This window comes from Arvicola amphibius, chromosome 3, assembly GCF_903992535.2.
Source record: "Arvicola amphibius chromosome 3, mArvAmp1.2, whole genome shotgun sequence".
In the NCBI taxonomy this organism is placed as follows: domain Eukaryota; kingdom Metazoa; phylum Chordata; class Mammalia; order Rodentia; family Cricetidae; genus Arvicola; species Arvicola amphibius.
Window position 1 is genome coordinate 89,408,484 of NC_052049.1, and position 20,128 is coordinate 89,428,611.

Consider the following 20,128-nt stretch of genomic DNA (forward strand, 5'->3'; position numbering starts at 1 on the left):
CTCAGGCACTACATGCACATTTAAATACCAATAATTTCCACAAACACACACAGACACAATTTAAAATAAAATAAATCTTATAAAAAGAAGTGTTTGGTGTTCGTGCACACCTTTTTCCCAGAACTCAGGAGGCAGAAGCAGAGGCAGGTGGATCTCTGAGTTGGAGGCCAGCCTGGTCTACAGAGCGAGTTCCAGAGGACAGTCAGAGGCCACTACTCAGAGAAACCCTATCTTAAAAAATCAAAAGGAGAAGAAAGAGGTGAGGTGGTGGTGGTGGTCGGTCAGGACTTGGGAAGTAGGAGTGGCTGGGCTCTGAAACCACCTCTCCAATCCCGCAGGCTGTGCACAGACTTGGAAGGGAGAACAGCCCCGTCTCACCTGCTAAGGTGTGTCTTTGAAGGACACCATGGAGGCCCTGGGCCTAATGAATCACTGTGAGGAGCAAGAAAACCTCCCAAACAGCCCCAGGGAAAAGGTCAAGGCAGGTTCCTGAGTTCTCAGAAGTCACTGAGTAGGATTCCAGCTCAGCCGGAGCTAAGGGTGGGGATGGGGGTGCGGAATAGAGAAATGGAAGAGGCTGAGGTGCCTTGGCAGTTGATGCCCTTACTAGGCCAAGGACACTGATAGGAAGAAGTGGCTCTCTCTCTCTCTCTCTCTCTCTCTCTCTCTCTCTCCCACACACACATACACACACAAAACCCTTAACTACCAGCAGCAAAAGAAATTGAACTGTTTATTGGCCCAGATCTGGGTCTCCAGCACAAGGGGGATATCTGGGAAACCAAATGAGGGGAGACACACTCCCGACTGGCTCCTTGCATCCCAAATTTCCCCTTCCTCAGCCTTTTCTTTCACAGATTTCTTTGAGGCAGAGATTTCTATGTGTGGAAGAGATGAACCAGCAGCAATCCCCAAGGGGCCTGTGCATGGCCAGACACCCCCACCCCATCTCTCTGGCAGTTTCAACTTGGATGTGAACATGAGATGTCAGGCAGCACCCACACTGGGATAGGTCACAGACCCCACACACTGGCACACAGGCATATATAAATACAGTTTGTACCGCATTGGACTTTCTATTTCTCCACAGGATTGAGCGAAGTCCTTCAAGGGAAGGTTACGTATGTGTGTACTCGGAAATGTCCTTGGCCGCCTCACACAGTCTCTGTTAACTGTGTAATTCATGGTAACTCGCAAGACAGGTGTTGGTGGTGCACCCTTGTGATTCCTGAACTCAGGAAGTAGAGGCAGGAGGATCAAAAGTCCAAAGCCTTGGCTACACGGCAAGTTGGAGGCCAGCCTGGGCTATAGGAGATCCTGTCACAATTTTTAAAATGACAAAGACAATTTACAAGTGTCCACATTGGTTCAAGGCTGCCCTGCCTTAAGGGACCTGGTACGTGGGGTAGGAAGAAAGCGGGGTGGTGGGAATAGTTTGTGGGGAGGAAGGCTAGATTTGGGGATAGGAGTTCCAAGAATGACCAATACCTCCCCCTAGAGTTTTCTCACTTGAAGACCAAAACCTCCTGCCCCACATTGATTTCCCCAGCCCTCAACTGATCCAATCCCTCTGTGTGCTCCAATTGAGCAAGTAGCCAGTGAGGTCTGAGGATGGAGGCTGGGATTCCAGGCTCCTCCCTGCTGCCACCACAGTGGTTTCCTTTCCCCAAACATGAAAGGAAAGGGAAGAGACAACTGAGTTGGTGAAATTGGGGAAGCTGTGGATTTAGACCTCAGATAGACAGGGAGGAAGCCTTGGGTCCCCTGGGGACAGTGTTTCCACAAGTGGCCTAAGGTTATCTATGGAAGGTGGCTGGAGCTGGGTGTGGTGGTACACAGCTTTAAAATCCCAGCACTCAGAAGGCAGAGGCATGTGACCTCTCTGAGTTCCAGACCAGCCTGGTCTGCATAGCAAGTTCTAGGCCAACCAGGGCAACATAGAGAGGCCCTATTTGAAAAGGAGGCAGGAAGGGGAGCCAGGTAGCTGGAAGGTAGGACAGGATGCTGACACCCTTTGTACCAAGTGGTAAACGCTCCAGCCCTAATCCAGCCTGCTGTCCCCTAGACCCTTAACAGTCCCCAGTCACGGTGCTGCAATCTGTTTAGTCAGCGCCTCCATTGGCCACCTGACCTATGAGCCGTGGTCGGTTCCACTAGGCCTGTGGTGCTGAGGGACACACGAGGTCAACTGGTCTCTCCTCACAGAGCTCTCTGTAGCTTTGGTTATCTGTCAGTTCACCCCTCCCCTTCAGACCACTGTGTTGCCCTCCAGAAACGTGGGTGATGTAGGCATATGCAAGCCCCTCTCCAGTGAGCTGGAGCTGCGGAGGGGCAGGAGCCGGTGACCTGGGGTCCCACCTCGACGACCTGTCATCCCCTTCCCCTGCCGCCAGCACTGCAGGGGCCTCAGCACCTCCCTCCGAAGGTCCCGGCTACACCATGTATAGATGACAGGGTTGAGCAGCGAGTTGAGGGTGGCAAAGGCAAAAAAATAATGGGCTTTGTAGAGGATAGGACAGGCCCGGACGGGACACGTGAAGTCTAAGAGAAGGATGCTAAAAGCTGGGAGCCAGCAGATGATGAAAACACCTAGTACAATGGTGACCGTCTTGAGCAGGGCCAGCGTCTGGGGACCAGCAATATCGGCATGGCTGGAACGGACGACAAAGTAGATTCGAACATACAGTGCCACGATAGCCAATAAGATGACAGAAAAGATGGTGACCACACAGAGCACATACTGCTTGGCATAGAGAGGCAGGACAGTGGAGCAGGCCTCCAGATGGTCCAGACAATTCCAGCCCAGGATGGGCAAGCCACCCAGAATCAGCGACATCAGCCAAGAGGCCCCAATGAGCATCAACATTCGACAGCTTTTGTCACTGCCATAAAGCTTGACCTTGGCGATGGCCACGTGTCTCTCGATGGCAATAGCCAGGAGGCTGAAGACCGAGGCAGAGAGAGTGATGAAGGCTGAACCCTCTCGGGCGAACCACTGCAAAGGAGTCAGTGACAGAGTGACAGGGCCCGAGAGCAAGGTGTTGGCCACAAAGGCCACACCTGCCAGAAGGTCGGAGGCTGCCAGGTTGCCAAGAAACAGGTACATTGCTGAGTGTAACTTGCTGTTCCTTGCCACTGCAATCAGCACCAGGAGGTTCTCCACCACGATGGCACAGCACAGGAGGATGATGAAAGCCGAGGCCACCTTGCGGGAGGATGTCTCCTGCATGTCCAGCGTCTCTTTGGTGTAATTGTAGTGTTCCACAACCTTCTCAGAATTGAGGTACTCTGAGTATAAGCCACCCATGGTGGGGCTCAGTGGCCGGCTGGGGCCATGGGGATGAGAACTGCAGAGAAGAGGGACAGAAAAGGGATAACAGGTTAGAGCTGTGGCTTGGACTACAGAGGCTCAGGGTCTGCTGAGTCCTCAGAGTGGTGCCAGGAAAGCTGCGTTCATTACTGTCCCCCGCCTCCATGTGACAGACAGGATGCTTAGAGAAGTTAGTTCATTTTTTCTTTTTCTTTGTGTGTGTTTTGTTGTTGTTTTCGAGACAGGGTTTCTCTCTGTAGCCCTGATTATAGGCCAGGCCGGCCTTGAACTCACAGAGATCCACCTGCCTCTGCCTCCCAAGTGCCTACAGAAGGCACGCACCACCAATGCCAATCAATTAATTTTTTCAAGGTCACCAAGTTTGCAAGAATAGGTCCACAGCCAGTAAGTCCTGAGCAACATTTCCCTGCTTCTGTTGTTGTCTTTGCTGTTTTGCTTTAAGACAGGGTCTCACTGTGTAGTCCTGCTGGAACTCACACAGCTCTGCTCTACCTGCCTCTGTCTCCCAAGTGCTGGGATCAAAGGTCTATTATACCATGCAAGGTCTACATAGTGAGATTCTGTCTCAAAATAAAATTCCAAGGGCTAGAGTTGTAGCTCACTTGCCTAACACGAATGAAACCCAGGGTTCTGTCCCCAGCAGGGCATAAATAAAACATGGTGGTTCACACCTGCTATTCCATCGAGTAGGAGGTAGAGGCAGGAGGACTGAGGTCAAGGTCATGTCTTGAAGCAAGTTCAGAAAGACAGTCTGGGTTACAAGATGTGTCTCGAAAACAACTCCACAAGTAGGATTGGTGTGGGTATGCACACCTTTAAGCTCAGATCTCTGATTTTGAGGCCAGCCTGGTCAACATAGTGAGTTCCAGGCCAGTTGGCCAGAGATACACAGTGAAATACTGACTCAAAAAAAAGAAAGAAAGAAATCCAATACGAAGTGGCCAGTCGCAACATCAATCATTATTCTCTTTTTTTTCTTTCTTTTTCTCTTTTTGAGACAGGGTTTCTCTGTGTAGCCCTGACTGTCCTGGACCAGGATAGCCTTGATTTCAAAGACTCGCCTGCCTCTGCCTCCCAAGTGCTAGGATTAAAGGTGTGTGCCACCGTGTACGGCCTGAAATCGTATTCATACAAGTAACATTATCTGGACTGAACAGGTTGTGTTTATATATTTAGAGACAAAGAAATAGAGGCCATGAATTTGAAAGAGAAGAGGGTGGTTGCAAAGGATGGAGGGATGATGGGAGGGGGAAAATGATATAACTTTTTATTTAAATTAATAAAAACTTATTTTAAAAACTTTTTAAAAAGTCAGGCAGAGCCGGGCGGTGGTGGCGCACGCCTTTAATCCCAGCACTCAGGAGGCATAGGCAGGCGGATCTCTGTGAGTTCGAGACCAGCCTGGTCTACAAGAGCTAGTTCCAGGACAGGCTCCAAAGCCACAGAGAAACCCTGTCTCAAAAAACCAAAAAAAAAAAAAAAAAGTCAGGCAGAGTGGTGCGCTCAGGAGGCAGAGGCAGCCAGCCTGGGGTATATTATAAGACCTTATCTCAAGAAGAAAGAAAGGAACCAATAGAAGATTCTGGGGACTTCTAGCAACCTCTCTGCCTTCTATAGAGCAAGCCTGAGGTAGGGCTTGGGCAGCTTGTCACTTCTGTCCTACACACAGGCGCCTCAGGCTTCTTGCCACCTACTGACCTGGGTCAGCGAGATTTTTACTACCAGCAGCACCAATCCCTGGCCATTACCACCCACTGCCTGGTTCCAGGATGGCTCTAAGCCTTGAAGCCATGGGCACACCCAAAGATAAGGACTTGGGGAGACACCGGGACGGCCCTAAAGTCCAAGCCTCCCAGAGCTGCACTATCTTGAAGGACATAGACTTTAGTAGCAAAACAGAGTTCATCTGTTCCCACTCCAACTCTGACTGTCAAGACTGAGCAGCTGAAGGCTCAGCCTCTTGGTCTCTATATATCAACAATGGATACCAAAAGGACCCTTTCATAAGGGATGGGGAAATCCTTTTCAAGCGTGTGTGAGACCTGTTGGTGATGTGCACCTGTAATCACAGCACCTAGGGGCTGGGGGGCGGGGGATGGCTAGAGCCCAGAGTTCACCACCAGCCTGGGCAAGAGCAAGGGCAGACAGGACGCTGGGGACATGCGAAAAGGCTGAATGGGTAGAGACACTTGCTGAGCAAGCCTGACACCCTAAGTTGGATTCCCCAAAGTCATGGTAGAAGAAGAGAACTGACTCCCCGAAATTATACTCTGACCTCCATCTTGGGTGCCTGCGGCATGGGTGTGCCCACACACATATACATTATGCCCCCCATAATAATAAACATAAGAAACTTTAAAAAGAAAAGGCAAGAAGGGTAAAAAAAGGAGAGAAAAGTGAAAGTTGCACAGGGGCTGGGGAGACAGCTCGGTGGGTAAAGCGCATGCCTCCTAACCATGAAGACCTGAGCTCGATCGCCACATTAAATAAAGACAGCAGCAGGACAGGTGGATCCCCCTGAAAGCTCAAAGAAAAGAAATTTAAAAAGAAAAGAAAAAGATACATGCAGGGCCTGAAGAGATGGCTCAGTAGGTAGAGTGCTTGCCTTGAAGAATGAGAATGAGGATCTGAGTCCAAACTCCAGCACCCACAGAAAGAAAAAAAGCTAAGGGTGATAGCTCAGACTTGTAACCCCAGCAGCACTGGGCAAGCAGACAGGAAGCTCCCCAGGGTTCACTCTCATTCAGCCTAATCTACCTGGAGAGTTCCATTGAGAGATCTCTCTCAAAAACAAAGAAAACAGGGTGGGATGTAATCTGAGGAGCAATAGGTGAACTCGTCCTATGCCCCCCCATGCGTGCACACACGTGTACATATACCTACACACACACAACACATACAGGAAACAGCAAACAAGCTTTCGCTAATGTCTTCAGAGCCCCTTTCCCAGCACATACAAGTTTTGGGGCTGCCTCCATCTACTCCATATTCTGAAAAAGGATTCTGATTTAGCCCCGCCCCCCACCAAAAGCCCCACTCCAACAGCCGGTTCCCATCCCAACTCACACTACCCAAGGACACTAGGTCCCAGGGGGGTGGGCAGAGCGCTGGCATCCCCTCCACTGCCAAGATGCAATCCAGATGTGTCAAGCCCCGGGAACAAACATTGAGTGAGGAGCCCCTGTCATATCCACTGTGGACAAGTCTGGGGGTGGGAATGGAGAGAATGAGGAGGGTCTCGGAAGTCCTGGCTAAGAAGATGAGGCAGCTGCTGAAGTTAAGTGAACTGTGAAGTGCCTCCCCACCCCCACCCCGCAGCAGCCTGTGCAGAGGGGCCGGGAGGGGGGTTAGAAATTTGTTTCCATGAAAGTCTGAGTCACCCACCCCTCCTCTGCAAGAAAAATTGAGCTGAGCAGGGGAAGGGATGGGGAGGGGACCTGTGTGGGCAGAGAACATGAGATGCTGAGCACACCATGGCCAGCTAGAGAGGGGTAGGGGGAATCTAGGAGGGGCTGGCTCAGTGTACAGAGAAGGCTCCCTTCCTAGGTTACAGGGAGGAGCCACATGCTAAGAACTCTCCCAAGTCTAGGCTTGGAAAGAGGCCTGACAAAGGCACGTGTTTCCCAGAAAGAGCACCGTTCCAGAAGCTGGCTGGTAGAGCCGGTTCCTAGTGAGCTCTGAGGATGATGGGGGTCTTCCGGGGTCGCCCAGACATCTCCTTTCCCGGATGCCCCCTCGGTGGGACACCCTGGCCTCTGAAGGGGGTTTACAGACACAGCTGCTCCCCACCCCCTAGGCAAGGGGACATCCGTCCTACTTTGGGAACAGAGAAGAGCTTGTACGTGTCCTCGGGGACAGCTGCCCCACCCTGATCTTCACACAGAGGCCCCTTGTTTCCCCTGCCTGGACAGAGCCCCGGGTGCCCCAGTGCCCTCAGCTCGTCGCAGCCGGTCCCAGGCCAGTTTGGCCCAAGCCACAGCCTTTTTACCGAGCCAGGTCTTCAGGCCGAAGCAGCCCGGAACCTGATTGGCTCATTTTCAATCCCAGGGTGCATCCTCGGCATCCGATTGGTCCAGATGGGGGCGCTCTGGGAAGAATCTTACAGTGGTTCCCTTTTAAAAGCTGCTGGGACTCTGCTCTTCAGAGTGATTGTCCCTGTGGGGCTAATTTGAACCAAAGCCTAACCGCTGGGTCACCCTCCCTCAGACGCCTCCGGGCTGCCCTGATCATCTGGGCCCCTCTTGGGGTTCATCATTGAGAACCAACCCCCTTCCAATTGCCAGGCTAGTGGGCGAGAAGCCCAGGGTGTGCCCCTTAGCCACCCCCCCTTTCAGTCTCCCAAGGATGGCCACCACCCCTTCTCCAGTCTGGCGGTGTAGAAGAGAAAGAATTACGGCCGTTTCCTGCAGAAATAAATGTGACCAGCCCCGCCCGAACACCCCAGGGACTGACCAGAAAGTCTATCTTCCCGGGGGCGGAAGACACTGAGCACTATACTCGCAGCTGTGCAGAGGCTAGGATTGCACACACGAATACACATACACACAGACACAGACACACACACAGACACACACACACACACAAGCACTGTCCTAGTAAGGAGGGGGAAAAGGGGTTCAGGCTGTCTCCCCAGTGTCCTCTTCCCTTCTAGAACCTTTCTAACCAAAGAGTTTAAGCGGTTTAAGGACTCCCTGAAAGAGGAAGCTGGGCCCAATGGCTGGAGCCTTGGAGGAAGAGTCACTCTCCAGGCGGATAGAAGTTGGCCTGGCCTCTTCCCTTTGTTCAAACTCCAAGAACCAGCTAAACCTCAAGTCTATTCTCCTGTCGCCCTCCACCACAGAGGTCCAGACTGCTTCTCAGGAACAGGGGAAGATGCCACTAGTCTCTGAACTGAAAATGAGCCTGACCAGGTGGTTCACAAATATAATCCCAGCCACACAGGAAGCTGAGGAAGGAAGCTGGAGAGTTCAAGACCAGCCTGGGCTACATAAAGAGTTGAAGATTAGCTTGGGTAGCATAGGGAGATCCCGACTCAAGCAGGAATGAAAGGGGAGGGCTGGGAGATGCTGAGATGGCTCATTGGCTAAAGGTACTTGTCACCAAGCTTGAAGACTTGATCCGGCCTCAGGACCCACACAGTGGGAGAGAGGACTGCCTCCCAAAAGTTATCTTTGGCCTCCACACTCATGCCATGAAGCATACATGCCCATATAGACACACCCACCAAATAAATAAATGTAACCTTTAAAACGTAGGTATATTAAAAAGCCTGGTGTGGCACTTTTAATCCTAGGATTTGGGAGAAAGAGGCAGGTGGATTTCTGTGAAATTGAGGACAGCATGATCTACGGAGTGAGTTTCAGGACAGCCAGGACTACATAGTAAGACTCTGTCTATAAATAAATAAAATTAAGAAGGGGAGCTCTGTGTAAGCCAGGGACACAACATCATTTTGAAGCCCTGGGTTCACACAAGAACATACAAGGAAGAGGGACAAGTGAGAGGCTTTGGGGAGAGGGAAGAGAGCTATCCGGACATGACTGCTTAGCTACAGATTAGGGGAGAGGAAGGCTAGAGGAAGGCCTGGTGGCTTAGTGGCTCTGCTCCTCTCCCTCCCAGCTCCACAGAGCTTGCCCATCCCTCCCCAGCAGGCGGCCAAGCTCAGCCAGGCACTCACCTTTTCTTTCTCTTGGTTGCGGTGTGGTTGTGTGGTTGTAGCCCCTCGCACACTGCTGCTGCCCACCACGCCTGCAGGGGAGAACTGGCTGAACTGAGACCTTCATCTTCACCCCCCACCCTAGACATTCTAAGGCTCCTTGAGGCTCCAATGATGTAGCTCCTGCCCCCAGGGATATGCCTCACTAGCCTCCCAAGGACCATTTGAGTCTCTACCTCAGACCCTTCCCGTAGTTTGGAAGTTTCCATTGGTATATCCCACAGACACCACCCTCGTACATATGTACACATACATACACACACACACACACACACACACACTTTTTCTGGCAAACTATCTCATCTTTAGATTTCATTTGAATGTCACTTTTTAGGTCTTCAGGAACTTCTCTTGGTTTTGTTTTTAAGACAGGGTCTTAACTGCGTATCCCAGACTGACAAGGAACTTACTATGTAGATCAGTCTGACCACAAACTAACAAGAATCTTCCTGCCTCAGTCTCCAGAGTGTTGGGATTAAAGGCATGGAGTATCATGCCCAGCCTAGCCCACCTCCGAATCCTTTCTATTAGGGCATCTGACTTTATCATCAGAAATTACATTGTTTTCCACGTACCCCATGAGGCTAGCGCTCAGCCTCTTCTCCACATGCAAAGTAGGCAGGCGCAAGAATGAATGAAAGGGCCGCAAGTTGGAGGGCTCCCATGCGAGCTTGGGGACATCTTAGTCCCCTAGCAGCACCCCAACTCAACCACTAGGCGAAGAAACCAGGCCCGTCTCCATAGCAACGACGGTAAGACCCGCCCGGCCCAGGCAGCACTCTCCAGCTCCTTATCAGGCCGAGGAATGCGCGGTATCCACACTCTCTCGCCCTGGGGCGGCGCCATCTCTCTCCCGAGACCCCGACACGCGCAGGATGCTCCCTTCCCCGCACCAGGCTACAGGGGGAGGCGACACCTCTGCATCCCAGCAGAGGGCCCCCACACCTAGATTCCCCGGACACTGGGAGAGGGGAAGACCCAAGCTGCAGCAGCTGCATTCCCCGCCACCACCACCACCCCCACCCCGCAGTGATGCTCCACGTCCCCGCCACAGGGGACCATGGGGCTCAGAGAGTGTCGCCTTGGGCACCTAACAAGAATAGAGATAGGGGTGAGGAGGGGAGGTGGAAATCCCCGGGTGAGTCAACCGGTGCCAGAGAAGGGGGCGAGGTTCCAACGCTGTGTAGCCCGCGACAATGTGGACTCCACTCCACGAGTGCCTTCCTTCATCCCACGCCCCATTCCTGGGCTAGGATAGAAGAGGAGGCACCTGGACTATTTACTACTGTTCCTTTCCTTCTGAAACAAAACAATGCTCCGGAAAGGGAGACCAGAGGAGAGGGGCAACTCAGGGAAACTGAGGCAAAAAACTAGCCTCACAGGTGGTGGGGCGACGGCCTACCCTGGGGACCCCGCCCATGAACTCCGAGAGTCTGCCGCTCCTAAGTAGCACCTTTAGACCTAGCTCAAGCCAGAGACGAGAAAGGATGCTGTACCTCTCCCCAACAATCCCACTGCCCCAAAACCTGCTTCCTGAGAACCCCATCCTGTCTTGCAAAGTCGCCAACCCAAAGCATTCGGATTCCGCCTTTCTCTTCAGCACCAACTTCCTGCCCCGAGGAAGCCGGGGAGCTCGGTTTGGGGGTGCGCCACTGAGTAGGTGGGAAGCTGCCTGGAGTGGTGGATGGACCGGGCGCACAGTGGGTGATCGGTCCCCTCGGTGCAGCAGAGCCTGGAGCAACGCGTGCAACGCCTGCATGAACGCCTGACCCCGGGCTGGGCCCCCAGCTCGAATCCCCGCAGTCTCAGTGGACCGTGGCCCGCCCAGATCACAACCTCCGCTTTGCCCCGCGAGCTCACCTGGCTAGGCCGGCCAGGGTCCCTGCCCTGGCCTGAGTGGCCTTGGTGTCTGCGCCCCGGGACAGCCAGTGGCTGGATTTGGAGGCTGCTGGCTGGGCTCGGTCTACATCCCGTAGTTGGGGACCCAGGACAAGAGGGAGGCGGGCAGAGCCGCCGCCTCCGGCCCCCACTCCCTGCTCGCCCCGCCCTTCTCTCCTCCTCTTTCCGGCGGCGACTAGCAATGAATTCCAGATGTGGCCCGCCAGTCAGCCAGGGCGCGCGCTGGGGAAGCGCAGGGCCCCTTTGTCCGCACCCCCCCCCGCCCCTCCCAGCCCCCACCCGTGAGAACCACCGCTACATGATGTCACGGCCGCGTGACGTCACAGATCCTTTAACTCAGGTGACCTATACCTGAACAACTGTGTTCCATTTGGAAGTCACTCAAGGCTTTGCTCCAGGCTCATGCCTGGGACCTGGAAATGGAGGAAATCGTGCTTACTGTGCGAACTGGGCAGTTCAGGAGTAAGCACCTACTATGTGTTCCTACAAGAAACAAATTCCTACTTTGTGCCATGCGCAGCCCCCCCCAAAAGAACTTGATAAGAACCCAAACCCCAACCGTGCCATACGGTGGCACCTGGAACATGGGAGGTAGGAGGATCAGGAAGTTCAAGCTTGATCTTGATGCCTTAGCCAGGACAGCCTTGAGTGGGACCCCTTCTGGAAAACAACAGGCTATGATGTGGATTCAGGTAGAGTGCTTACCTAGCATGCACAAAGCCCTGGGTTCGGTCCTCAGCACTGCCTAAGCAGGGCATGGTGGCTTGGGCCACTAATCCCAGCGCTTGGAAGTAGAAGCAGGTTTGTTTTGGAGTTCAAGGCCAATCTTGATTACATTACTTGATCCTGTTGTCTCCTTCCCTCCAAACAACTCAGAGTGAAAAAAAATCCAAAATTAAGAGTAACAGCAGGTCAGTTAAATACCTCACTAAGCAGGGGAAAGTGCTTGCCGGGAAGCCTGACCTCAGTTCAGTCCCTGGAAGCAAAGTTGACCTCTGACCTCCACAGGACAAGGTGGCATTGCTGCACCTGTATTCACACACTGCTATATGAACAATAACAATAAATACATTTTAAAAACAATAACAGGCTGCTGAGCTGTCAGCGGGTAAAGACTCTTGCTTGCCAAAAGGCCTGAGAACCCGAGTTTGATGCCTGGGACCCACAACGTGGAAGGTGATGACCAACTCCAGCAAGTTGTCCTTGACCTCCAAGGTCAGTTGTGGCACCTGCACAGACCCACGTGCACACACACACAAATAACAAAGTTAAAATTAATAAATTTTTAAATGACACACGAGAGATGGTTCAGTGAGCACCCACAGCCCTGACAACCTCCTATGACCCCAGCCCCAAGGGATCCAACGCCTCCAGCCTCACGGGCACCTGCACTCACTTGCACATACCCGATGCACATGCATACACACAATTGCACATAATTACAAAATAAGCACAACAAAACAAAAGGGCAAATTGCCCACCCAAACATAAGCTCCAAAAGAGCAAAGAATATTTCCCCCCTTGACTCGTTTAATACTGTAACCCATAACTGCATCAAAACACTTGTGGCCAGGCATGGTGGCACACTTTTTTTCTTTTCTTTTTTTGGATTTTTGAAACAGGGTTTCTCTGTGTAACAGTCTTGGCTGTCCTGGAACTCACTTTGTAGACCAGGTTGGCCTGGAAGTCACTGAGATCCACCTGCTTCTGCCTCCCGAGTGCTGGGATTAAAGGCACGTGAGCACTGCCTGGCTGTGGCACACACTTTTAATCCCAGCACTCAGAAGGCAGAGCCCTCCCTGTAATGCATAAAACCCTGGATTATGTCCCCAGCATGGAAAATATGACAAAATTAAATAAAATAAAGAGGTACCCCTTGCACAAGTGAAAGAGTCTATGCAGTTGCCATTCGAACACTCCAGTGCTTCAGAAGCTAAAGGCTGGAAGCAGGTCGGTGAGCAATGTGGTACTCCCTGTTCCCACGGACCTGCAGGTCGGTGAGCAGTGTGGTACTCCCTGTCCTCACGGACCTGCAGGTCGGTGAGCAGTGTGGTACTCCTTGTGCCCAAGGACCTGCGATTTGTGCAAGAGTGTAAGTGGGAAGAGTCCACAAGTGTACAGGAAAAAGAAAGTATTCAACTTCCTGGAAGAGGAACTGAGAGACTGGAGCTAGGAGAAGAGGAAGTCAATTCTGCCTGAATTATGGAAGTCCTTTGTGTTTGCTGGCCCTGCTAACAAGTACATACATGTTATATTTCAGCAACAAATTAAACTAAAGAATTGAAGGCAACCTGGGACCCAGGCGAGGATGAGAAGTTCCACTCCCAAACTTTAATAGAAAGGATCTGAAGCTGGACTTGGCTGCCCATCATCCCAGCACTCAGGAAGCAGAGAGGAGGGTCAGGAGTTCATCCTAGGCTACAAACCCATTAGAAGCCAGGTGGGCACCATCAGTTCCTGTCTCAAAAAACTAAATAGGGGGGTTGGAGAGATGGCTCAGAGGTTAAGAGCATTGCCTGCTCTTCTAAAGGTCCTGAGTTCAATTCCCAGCAATCACATGGTGGCTCACAACCATCTGTAAAGGGGTCTGGTGCCCTCTTCTGGCCTGCAGGCATATACACAGACACAGAATATTGTATACATAATAAATAAATATGTTAAAAAAACAACAACAACTAAATAGGTCTGCCTTGATGGCTGCCGATCTTGACAACCTGAGTTCTAGCCCCAGGACCCACATGGTAGAAGGAGAGAACCACTCCTCCAAGTTATTCTCTGACCTCCACACACACTAAGGGGAGAGAGAGAGAGAAAGAGGGAGAAAAAAGAAGGGCTGGAGAGATTGCCCAGCCATTAAAAGCACTGGCTGATGAACTTAGTTCAATTCCCAGCATCCACATGACATCTCACAACTGCCTACAACTCCCGTTCCACGGAAGTCCATGCCCTCTTCTGGCCTGCAAGGACACTTGCACATTCATGGCACATACACATATATGCATGCAAGACATTTATACACAGAATAAAAACCAAATCTTTCAAAACAGTCAATCAATAAAAATGTTTGGTTTTTTATCAGGAGGCAGGTAAAGTGTAGCTCAGCAGGGTGCTTGGCACGTGCGGTGGGGGGGCCTCGCTTCCATCCTCACAGAGAAGGGCGCATAAACAGTGAAGTGAAACCAGCACAGGGGCCTTGTGGAGGGGGAGGGATTGCAGACCAATCCTCATTGTTTCTCCTCACCCCTGAGGGACTTACAAGGACGGTATAAATACACCCACATTTGCCTGTGAACTCATGCGAGGGAAAATGCAGCAGACACTTGTCACGCTTGTTACCCCTGGACGGAAGCTAAGGACAGGGAAACCAGCAGAGAAGGAGCCACTTCGCCTGAGGACACTAGAGGACCTTTTCATGGCCACTTCTGTACAATAACTCCAAACTTTACACATGGGCTGACAAGATGGCTCAAAGGGTAAAGGTGCTTGTGACCAAACCAGACGACCTGGGTTTGATCCCCAGAACCCATGTGATTGAAGAAAAGAACCAGCTTCTGGAAGTCATCCTCTGACCTCCACAATCACACCATGGTACATGTGTGAGCATGCACACATGCATAAATAAATGAATGTAAAAAAAATTAATTACAAAGACGAAGAAAATTATTAAATCATAAAAGACAAAAAGCAAGTACTTATCAGACTCCTAGTTGCAAAATATTTGCGGCAATCATGATTAAAAACAAACATTAATCAATAGCTTTTCTGCAGTGCTGGGCATGGAACGCAGGACCCACTGAGCAACCCACCAGGCCTACTAACAGTGTTCATATATTGTCATTTAACAAACTGAGCATCCTAAAACTGAAGAGATGCTCGGTGCTTAAGAACACTTGCTGCTCTTACAGAAGACCCGAGTTCAGTGCTCAGTACTTACACCAGGAAGACCACAGCCACCTATGATTCTAATTCCAGGGAACTCAGTGCCCTCTTCTGACGTCAGAGGGCAGCACACGTACTCACCTACACATGAATGTTTTTTGAAAAATTGAGTATCCATTTTATGTAAGGTTTTGACACAGGGTCTTGCTTTAGTAAGAATGTTTTAATTGACAATGAAAGAGCTGGGGTAAAGCTGACTTAGGATATGAGAAGCCCTGAGTTCTATCCAAAGCATCACAAAAATAAACAATAAAGAAGTGGATATAAGAAAAACAGTGGCCGGGCGATGGTGACACACGCTTTTAATCCCAGCACTCGGGAGGCAGAGGCAGGCGGATCTCTGTGAGTTCGAGACCAGCCTGGTCTACAGAGCTAGTTCCAGGACAGGCTCCAAAGCCACAGAGAAACCCTGTCTCGAAAAACCAAAAAAAAAAAAAAAGAAAAGAAAAGAAAAGAAAAACAGTATTGGGAGATACTTACCAAGGGAATGGGAGAGAGGACAACACAGAAGAGGGAGGAGGAGGTTAAATACCCTAAGAATGTTTGAAAAAGCCATAAAGAATCATACTATTTTATGTTTACTTACAATTATGTGTGTTTATATATGTATGTATATGGTTTAAATGTAATTACAGCACTTGGGGTGACAATGTTCTCCCCAAAAATCATAGATTAAAAATTAAATTAAATTAAATTTTTAAAAACAGTGCCAGGTGTGGGAAATCTTCCTTCAAATTGTTGGTCAGGGGAGTCCAAGACACCCAAAACTATACAGGCTACTGCCATGGCCTTTGCTTGCTGCCCAGATCATGAAGATAATTCCCTATTGCAAGCTACACTTCAGACAGCACTTGAAGGAATCAAGCTGGAACTGACCTAAAAGCCTCCTCCCTAAGGGCCGGCTCTCATAGTGCAAGAATTGATGCGCAACCAAGAGTCCTCCCCACCAGTGAAGCCTCTGAGCCACAGCAATGAGCAGATCCTCAAGATATTCCTGTAGGGGGCTGGAGAGATGGCTCAGAGGTTAAGAGCATTGCCTGCTCTTTCAATTTCCAGCAACTACACGGTGGCTCACAACCATCTGTAATGAGGTCTGGTGCCTTCTTCTGGCCTGCAGGCATACACACAGACAGAATATTGTATACATAGTAAATAAATATTTTAAAAAAGATATTCCTGTAGGTGCAATAGTGGCAGATCCATCCCTGGGGGTAAACAGTAGCCATCTAATTGGATTTAAGGATCACTCAACAGGAGAAAATTCACCTGGTATAAAACCCAGCCTATCACCTGGGTTTGGTGAGGTCACAGACCCTAGAGGACCGACTGCTGCCACTCTCCTAATTCAGTATCATTTCTAACTGCTTTCTTTTATGGTTTGTTTTATTTTTGTTTGTTTGAAACAGAATTCCGGCTGTCTTGGAATTCCCTCTTTAGACCAGGCTGTCCTCAAACTCACAGAGACCCACCTGCCTCTGTGTCCTGAGGGCTGGGACTAAAGGAGTGTTTCCACCACCGCCTGGCCCTAACAGCTTTCAAAACACTTGGCCTTCTACCCACAGAGAATACCTCACCTCTTTCCGAAGAAGCTGCTTCTTGCTGCTGGAGAGACTGTCACAGAAAACCACAACTGGTCCAAATGCAGAGAAACAGCTGCTCTCAGAGTGCCAGCCCCAATTCAGGCATCCACAGCACAATCCTCACCTCCAAAGCTCTGGGAACACTGTAGAAGAGGGAATGGGGAGACTGTGGGAGCCAGAAAACCAGGGCATCTTCTGAGAGATAGCGTCACCCATATATGCCAGGGAAGCTGCACTCATGAGATCTTAATCATAGGTTGCTAATCACACAAAGAGGACCCCAGATGATAGTATGGATCCTCCAGTAAGGTGCTAGGAACAAGGCTCAGTGGGGGAGCACCTGCCTAGAATCTTCCAGTTGAGAGAAAAAAAGGCAAAAGTTAGTGCTTCTAAGCCGGGCGGTGGTGGCGCACGCCTTTAATCCCAGCACTCGGGAGGCAGAGGCAGGCAGATCTCTGAGTTCGAGGCCAGCCTGGTCTACAAGAGCTAGTTCCAGGACAGGCTCTAGAAACCACAGGGAAACCCTGTCTCGAGAAAACCAAAAAAAAAAAAAAAAAGTTAGTGCTTCTAGACTTTATTTTTATTTATTTATTGGTTTTTTTGAGACAGGGTTTTTCTATGTAACCCTGGCTGTCCTGGAAGGTTCTAGACTTTAATCCTTGCCCTGAGTCAGTTCCAAGCCTAATGTGTTATCTTATCCCAGAAACCCCAACATTCAAGGAGGCAGAAGCAGAAGGATCATGGATTTGAGGTCAGCTTGTGATACACAGCAAGATCCTCAAAGTGTGTGTGTGTGTGTGTGTGTGTGTGTGTGAATCATTCCAGGCCAGTCTGGGATACAAAAGACCCTGTCTCAAGAAAACAAAAACAGGGGACTGGAAAGGTGGCTCAGGGGTTAAGAAAACTTGCTGGGGCTGGAGAGATGGCTCAGAGGTTAAGAGCATTGCCTGGTCTTCCAAAGGTCCTGAGTTCAATTCCCAGCAACCACATGGTGGCTCACAGCCATCTGTAATGGGGTCTGGTGCCCTCTTCTGGCCTGTAGGCATACACACAGAATATTGTGTATACATAATGAATAAATAAATATTAAAAAAAAAAAAAAAAGAAAACTTGCTGGTCGTATAGAGAACACAGGTTCAGTTCCCAGCACCCACTTAGCAGCTCACAACTTTCCATAACTCCAGTTCTAGATTTGATACCCTTCCTGGTCTCTGCCGGCACCAGGAATGTATGCAATACACAGACAAACATGTGGGAAAAACATTAATAAAAACATCCATAAACATTGAAAAAAAAAAAAAACAAGATGAGCCAGGAGGTGGGGGCTCACACCTTTAATCTGAGAACTCAGGAGACAGAGGCAAGTGGATCTCTGGAGTCTGAGGACAGCCTGGTCTACAGAGTGAGCTCCAGGACAGCCAGGACTACAAAGAAAAACGTGTGTCAAACAAACAAACTAACAACTAACAAGGATGAAAAATAAGAAAAATAAAACAAGAAAAGTTAAACTCTCTTTTTAAATTTTATCTATTTTTTGTTTTGTGTGTGGATGTGGGTAAATGTGCTCTAGAAAGCATGTGCTACGGCATGCATGAAGGTCAGGCGACAACTCTGCACATGTCCATCTGCCAATGCAGACGTGTTGCCAGGACAGGGTCTAGAATCCAGGTGTTAACCAGAGGGGAGAGTTATGCAAGAAATAAAAAATAAGTTTCTCTGTCCTTGGAGAAAGCAATTTGAACCTCTATGTCATACTCTGCAGGAACCTATAGCAGGGAGGAAGTACCCCCCAACCATACTTGCCTCAGCTGGCTCAGCAATTTACCAACTGCCTAGAGACGTGGTGAGGGGGGTGGGGGGATAGGAGTGGAAGGTGAGGTAGGGAGGTGTTGGGGGGTGTCAAGGCAGAGGACATATCTGGCTGGCTGGCTGTAGACTTTCAGACAAAGGTGATATCCCCAGGGAAAGGCAGACGTTTCTCAGGTCACCTTAACCCATCTTCCATGTGACCTGTGGGTAACTCAAGGTCTCATGTAGGTCATCAGGAAGAGACTTGAGAACTGAACTTCCGGGTAGTTTAAGAAGGTCAGAGAGGGAGCTGGGCCTTTTCCAGGGGCCAGAGTGAAGGAAAGGGAAGTAAGCAGGACTCTGTTCATGGAGACCTTTCAGACAGGAAACAGAAACCAAGAAGAGCTTCCAGAAGCTTCTACCAACTAAGCCGGCACTAACAGTATTAGGAGGTAGGTTGTTAGGTATCGAAGGATGACATTCAATTCCTGATCCTCCTGCCTCCACCTCCTGAGTGCTGGGATCACAGGTGTGCTCCACCAAGCCCTGTTTATGGGGAGCTGAGTATTGAACCCACAGGTTCAAGCACTTACCCCCTGAGCCATATCTCTAGCCTGCCCGCTATAAATATTTGCCTGCTTGCATGTCTATGTATCATCTTAGTGGTTGTTGCCCACTGAGGCCAGAAGACAGGGTGGGGATCCCCAGAACTGGCATTACAGGTGACTTTGAGCCACCATGTGGGTACTGCAACCTGAACCCTGGTCCTCTCTGAGAGTAGCCAGTACCCTTAACCCCTGAGCATCTCTCCAGCCCTTTGTTTTCCTAGGCTGGCCTCAAACTCACAATCCTCCTGCTTCAGCTTCCCAAGTGCTGGGAAGGCAGGTCGAGTGCCCAGATAAGGGGGGGGGGGGTCTTATTTTTGTCTTTCCCTGATTTTATTTTATTTTTCTTGTTTGATTTTTCGCTACGCGGTTTCTCTGTGTAGCTTTGGAGCCTGTCCTGGTACTCACGCTGTAGATCAGGCTGACCTCGAACTCATAGAGATCTGCCTGCTCCTGCCTCCCAAGTGCTGGTATTAAAAGCATGTGCCATCACCTCCTGGCCCCTAATTTTATTTTTGAGACGGTCTCTCTACATAACCCTGGCTATTCTGGAACTCTCTATGTAGATCAGGCTGACATTGAACTCACAGAAATCCACCTGCCTTTGCCTCCCCAAAGGTGGGTAGGCCTGAGCCAGCTTACTCAGCTGTCATACCCCATCCCCCACCCCTACCTACTTTTTTTGTTTTTGTTTTTCAAGACAGGGTTTCTCCGTTTAACAGCCCTAGATGTCCTAGAACTCACGCTGTACACCAGGCTGGCCATGAACTCACAGATCTGCTTGTCTATACCTCTGAGGTACTGGGATTAAAGGTGTGTGCCACCATTGCCCAGCTGTCCCCCATTTTTGGTTATCACTCCCCTTTAAAGATGAGGAAAACTGAGCTAGCAACATGGCACGCCTGGCAAAGCATTTAATCCTCATGAAGCCTGAGGGCCTGACTCCCATTCCTAAAACCAAGATGGTGGAAGGAGAGAAAGACAAGCTGTGCACTGACGCACATGTGCCCTGTGACAGGCATGTGCCTGCAGGTGGTTCACATGCACACACTGAAAATAATAATAAATAAAATGAAAATTTGAGTTCTGTGGTTCGGATATGTTTGGGTGAATCTTTCAGGGGTTCATTGTGAAAACTTTTGGGAATGTGTCAAAAGAGTAGACAATCCTACTGAGGTATAGGTGTGGCTGGTGGGTGATGACTAGATTAGAGTCTATGTTAGGGTATAGTCCCCATGAGTGAACTGGAGTGGCTTTATGAAAGGAGAGA

The 20,128-nt window shown here is 50.1% G+C and overlaps 1 protein-coding gene across 1 annotated transcript; it reads right to left on the bottom strand.

Moving 5' to 3' along the window:
- Positions 1-745: 745 nt before the first annotated feature.
- On the bottom strand, positions 746-11,030 carry S1pr2 (sphingosine-1-phosphate receptor 2). The gene is made up of 2 exons (XM_038323459.1): positions 10,908-11,030; positions 746-3,347 (listed from the first exon to the last, which is right to left on the bottom strand). The coding sequence occupies exon 2, from the start codon at positions 3,305-3,307 to the stop codon at positions 2,249-2,251; it is 1,059 nt and encodes a 352-aa protein (XP_038179387.1). The 5' UTR covers positions 3,308-3,347; positions 10,908-11,030; the 3' UTR covers positions 746-2,248.
- Positions 11,031-20,128: the final 9,098 nt, after the last annotated feature.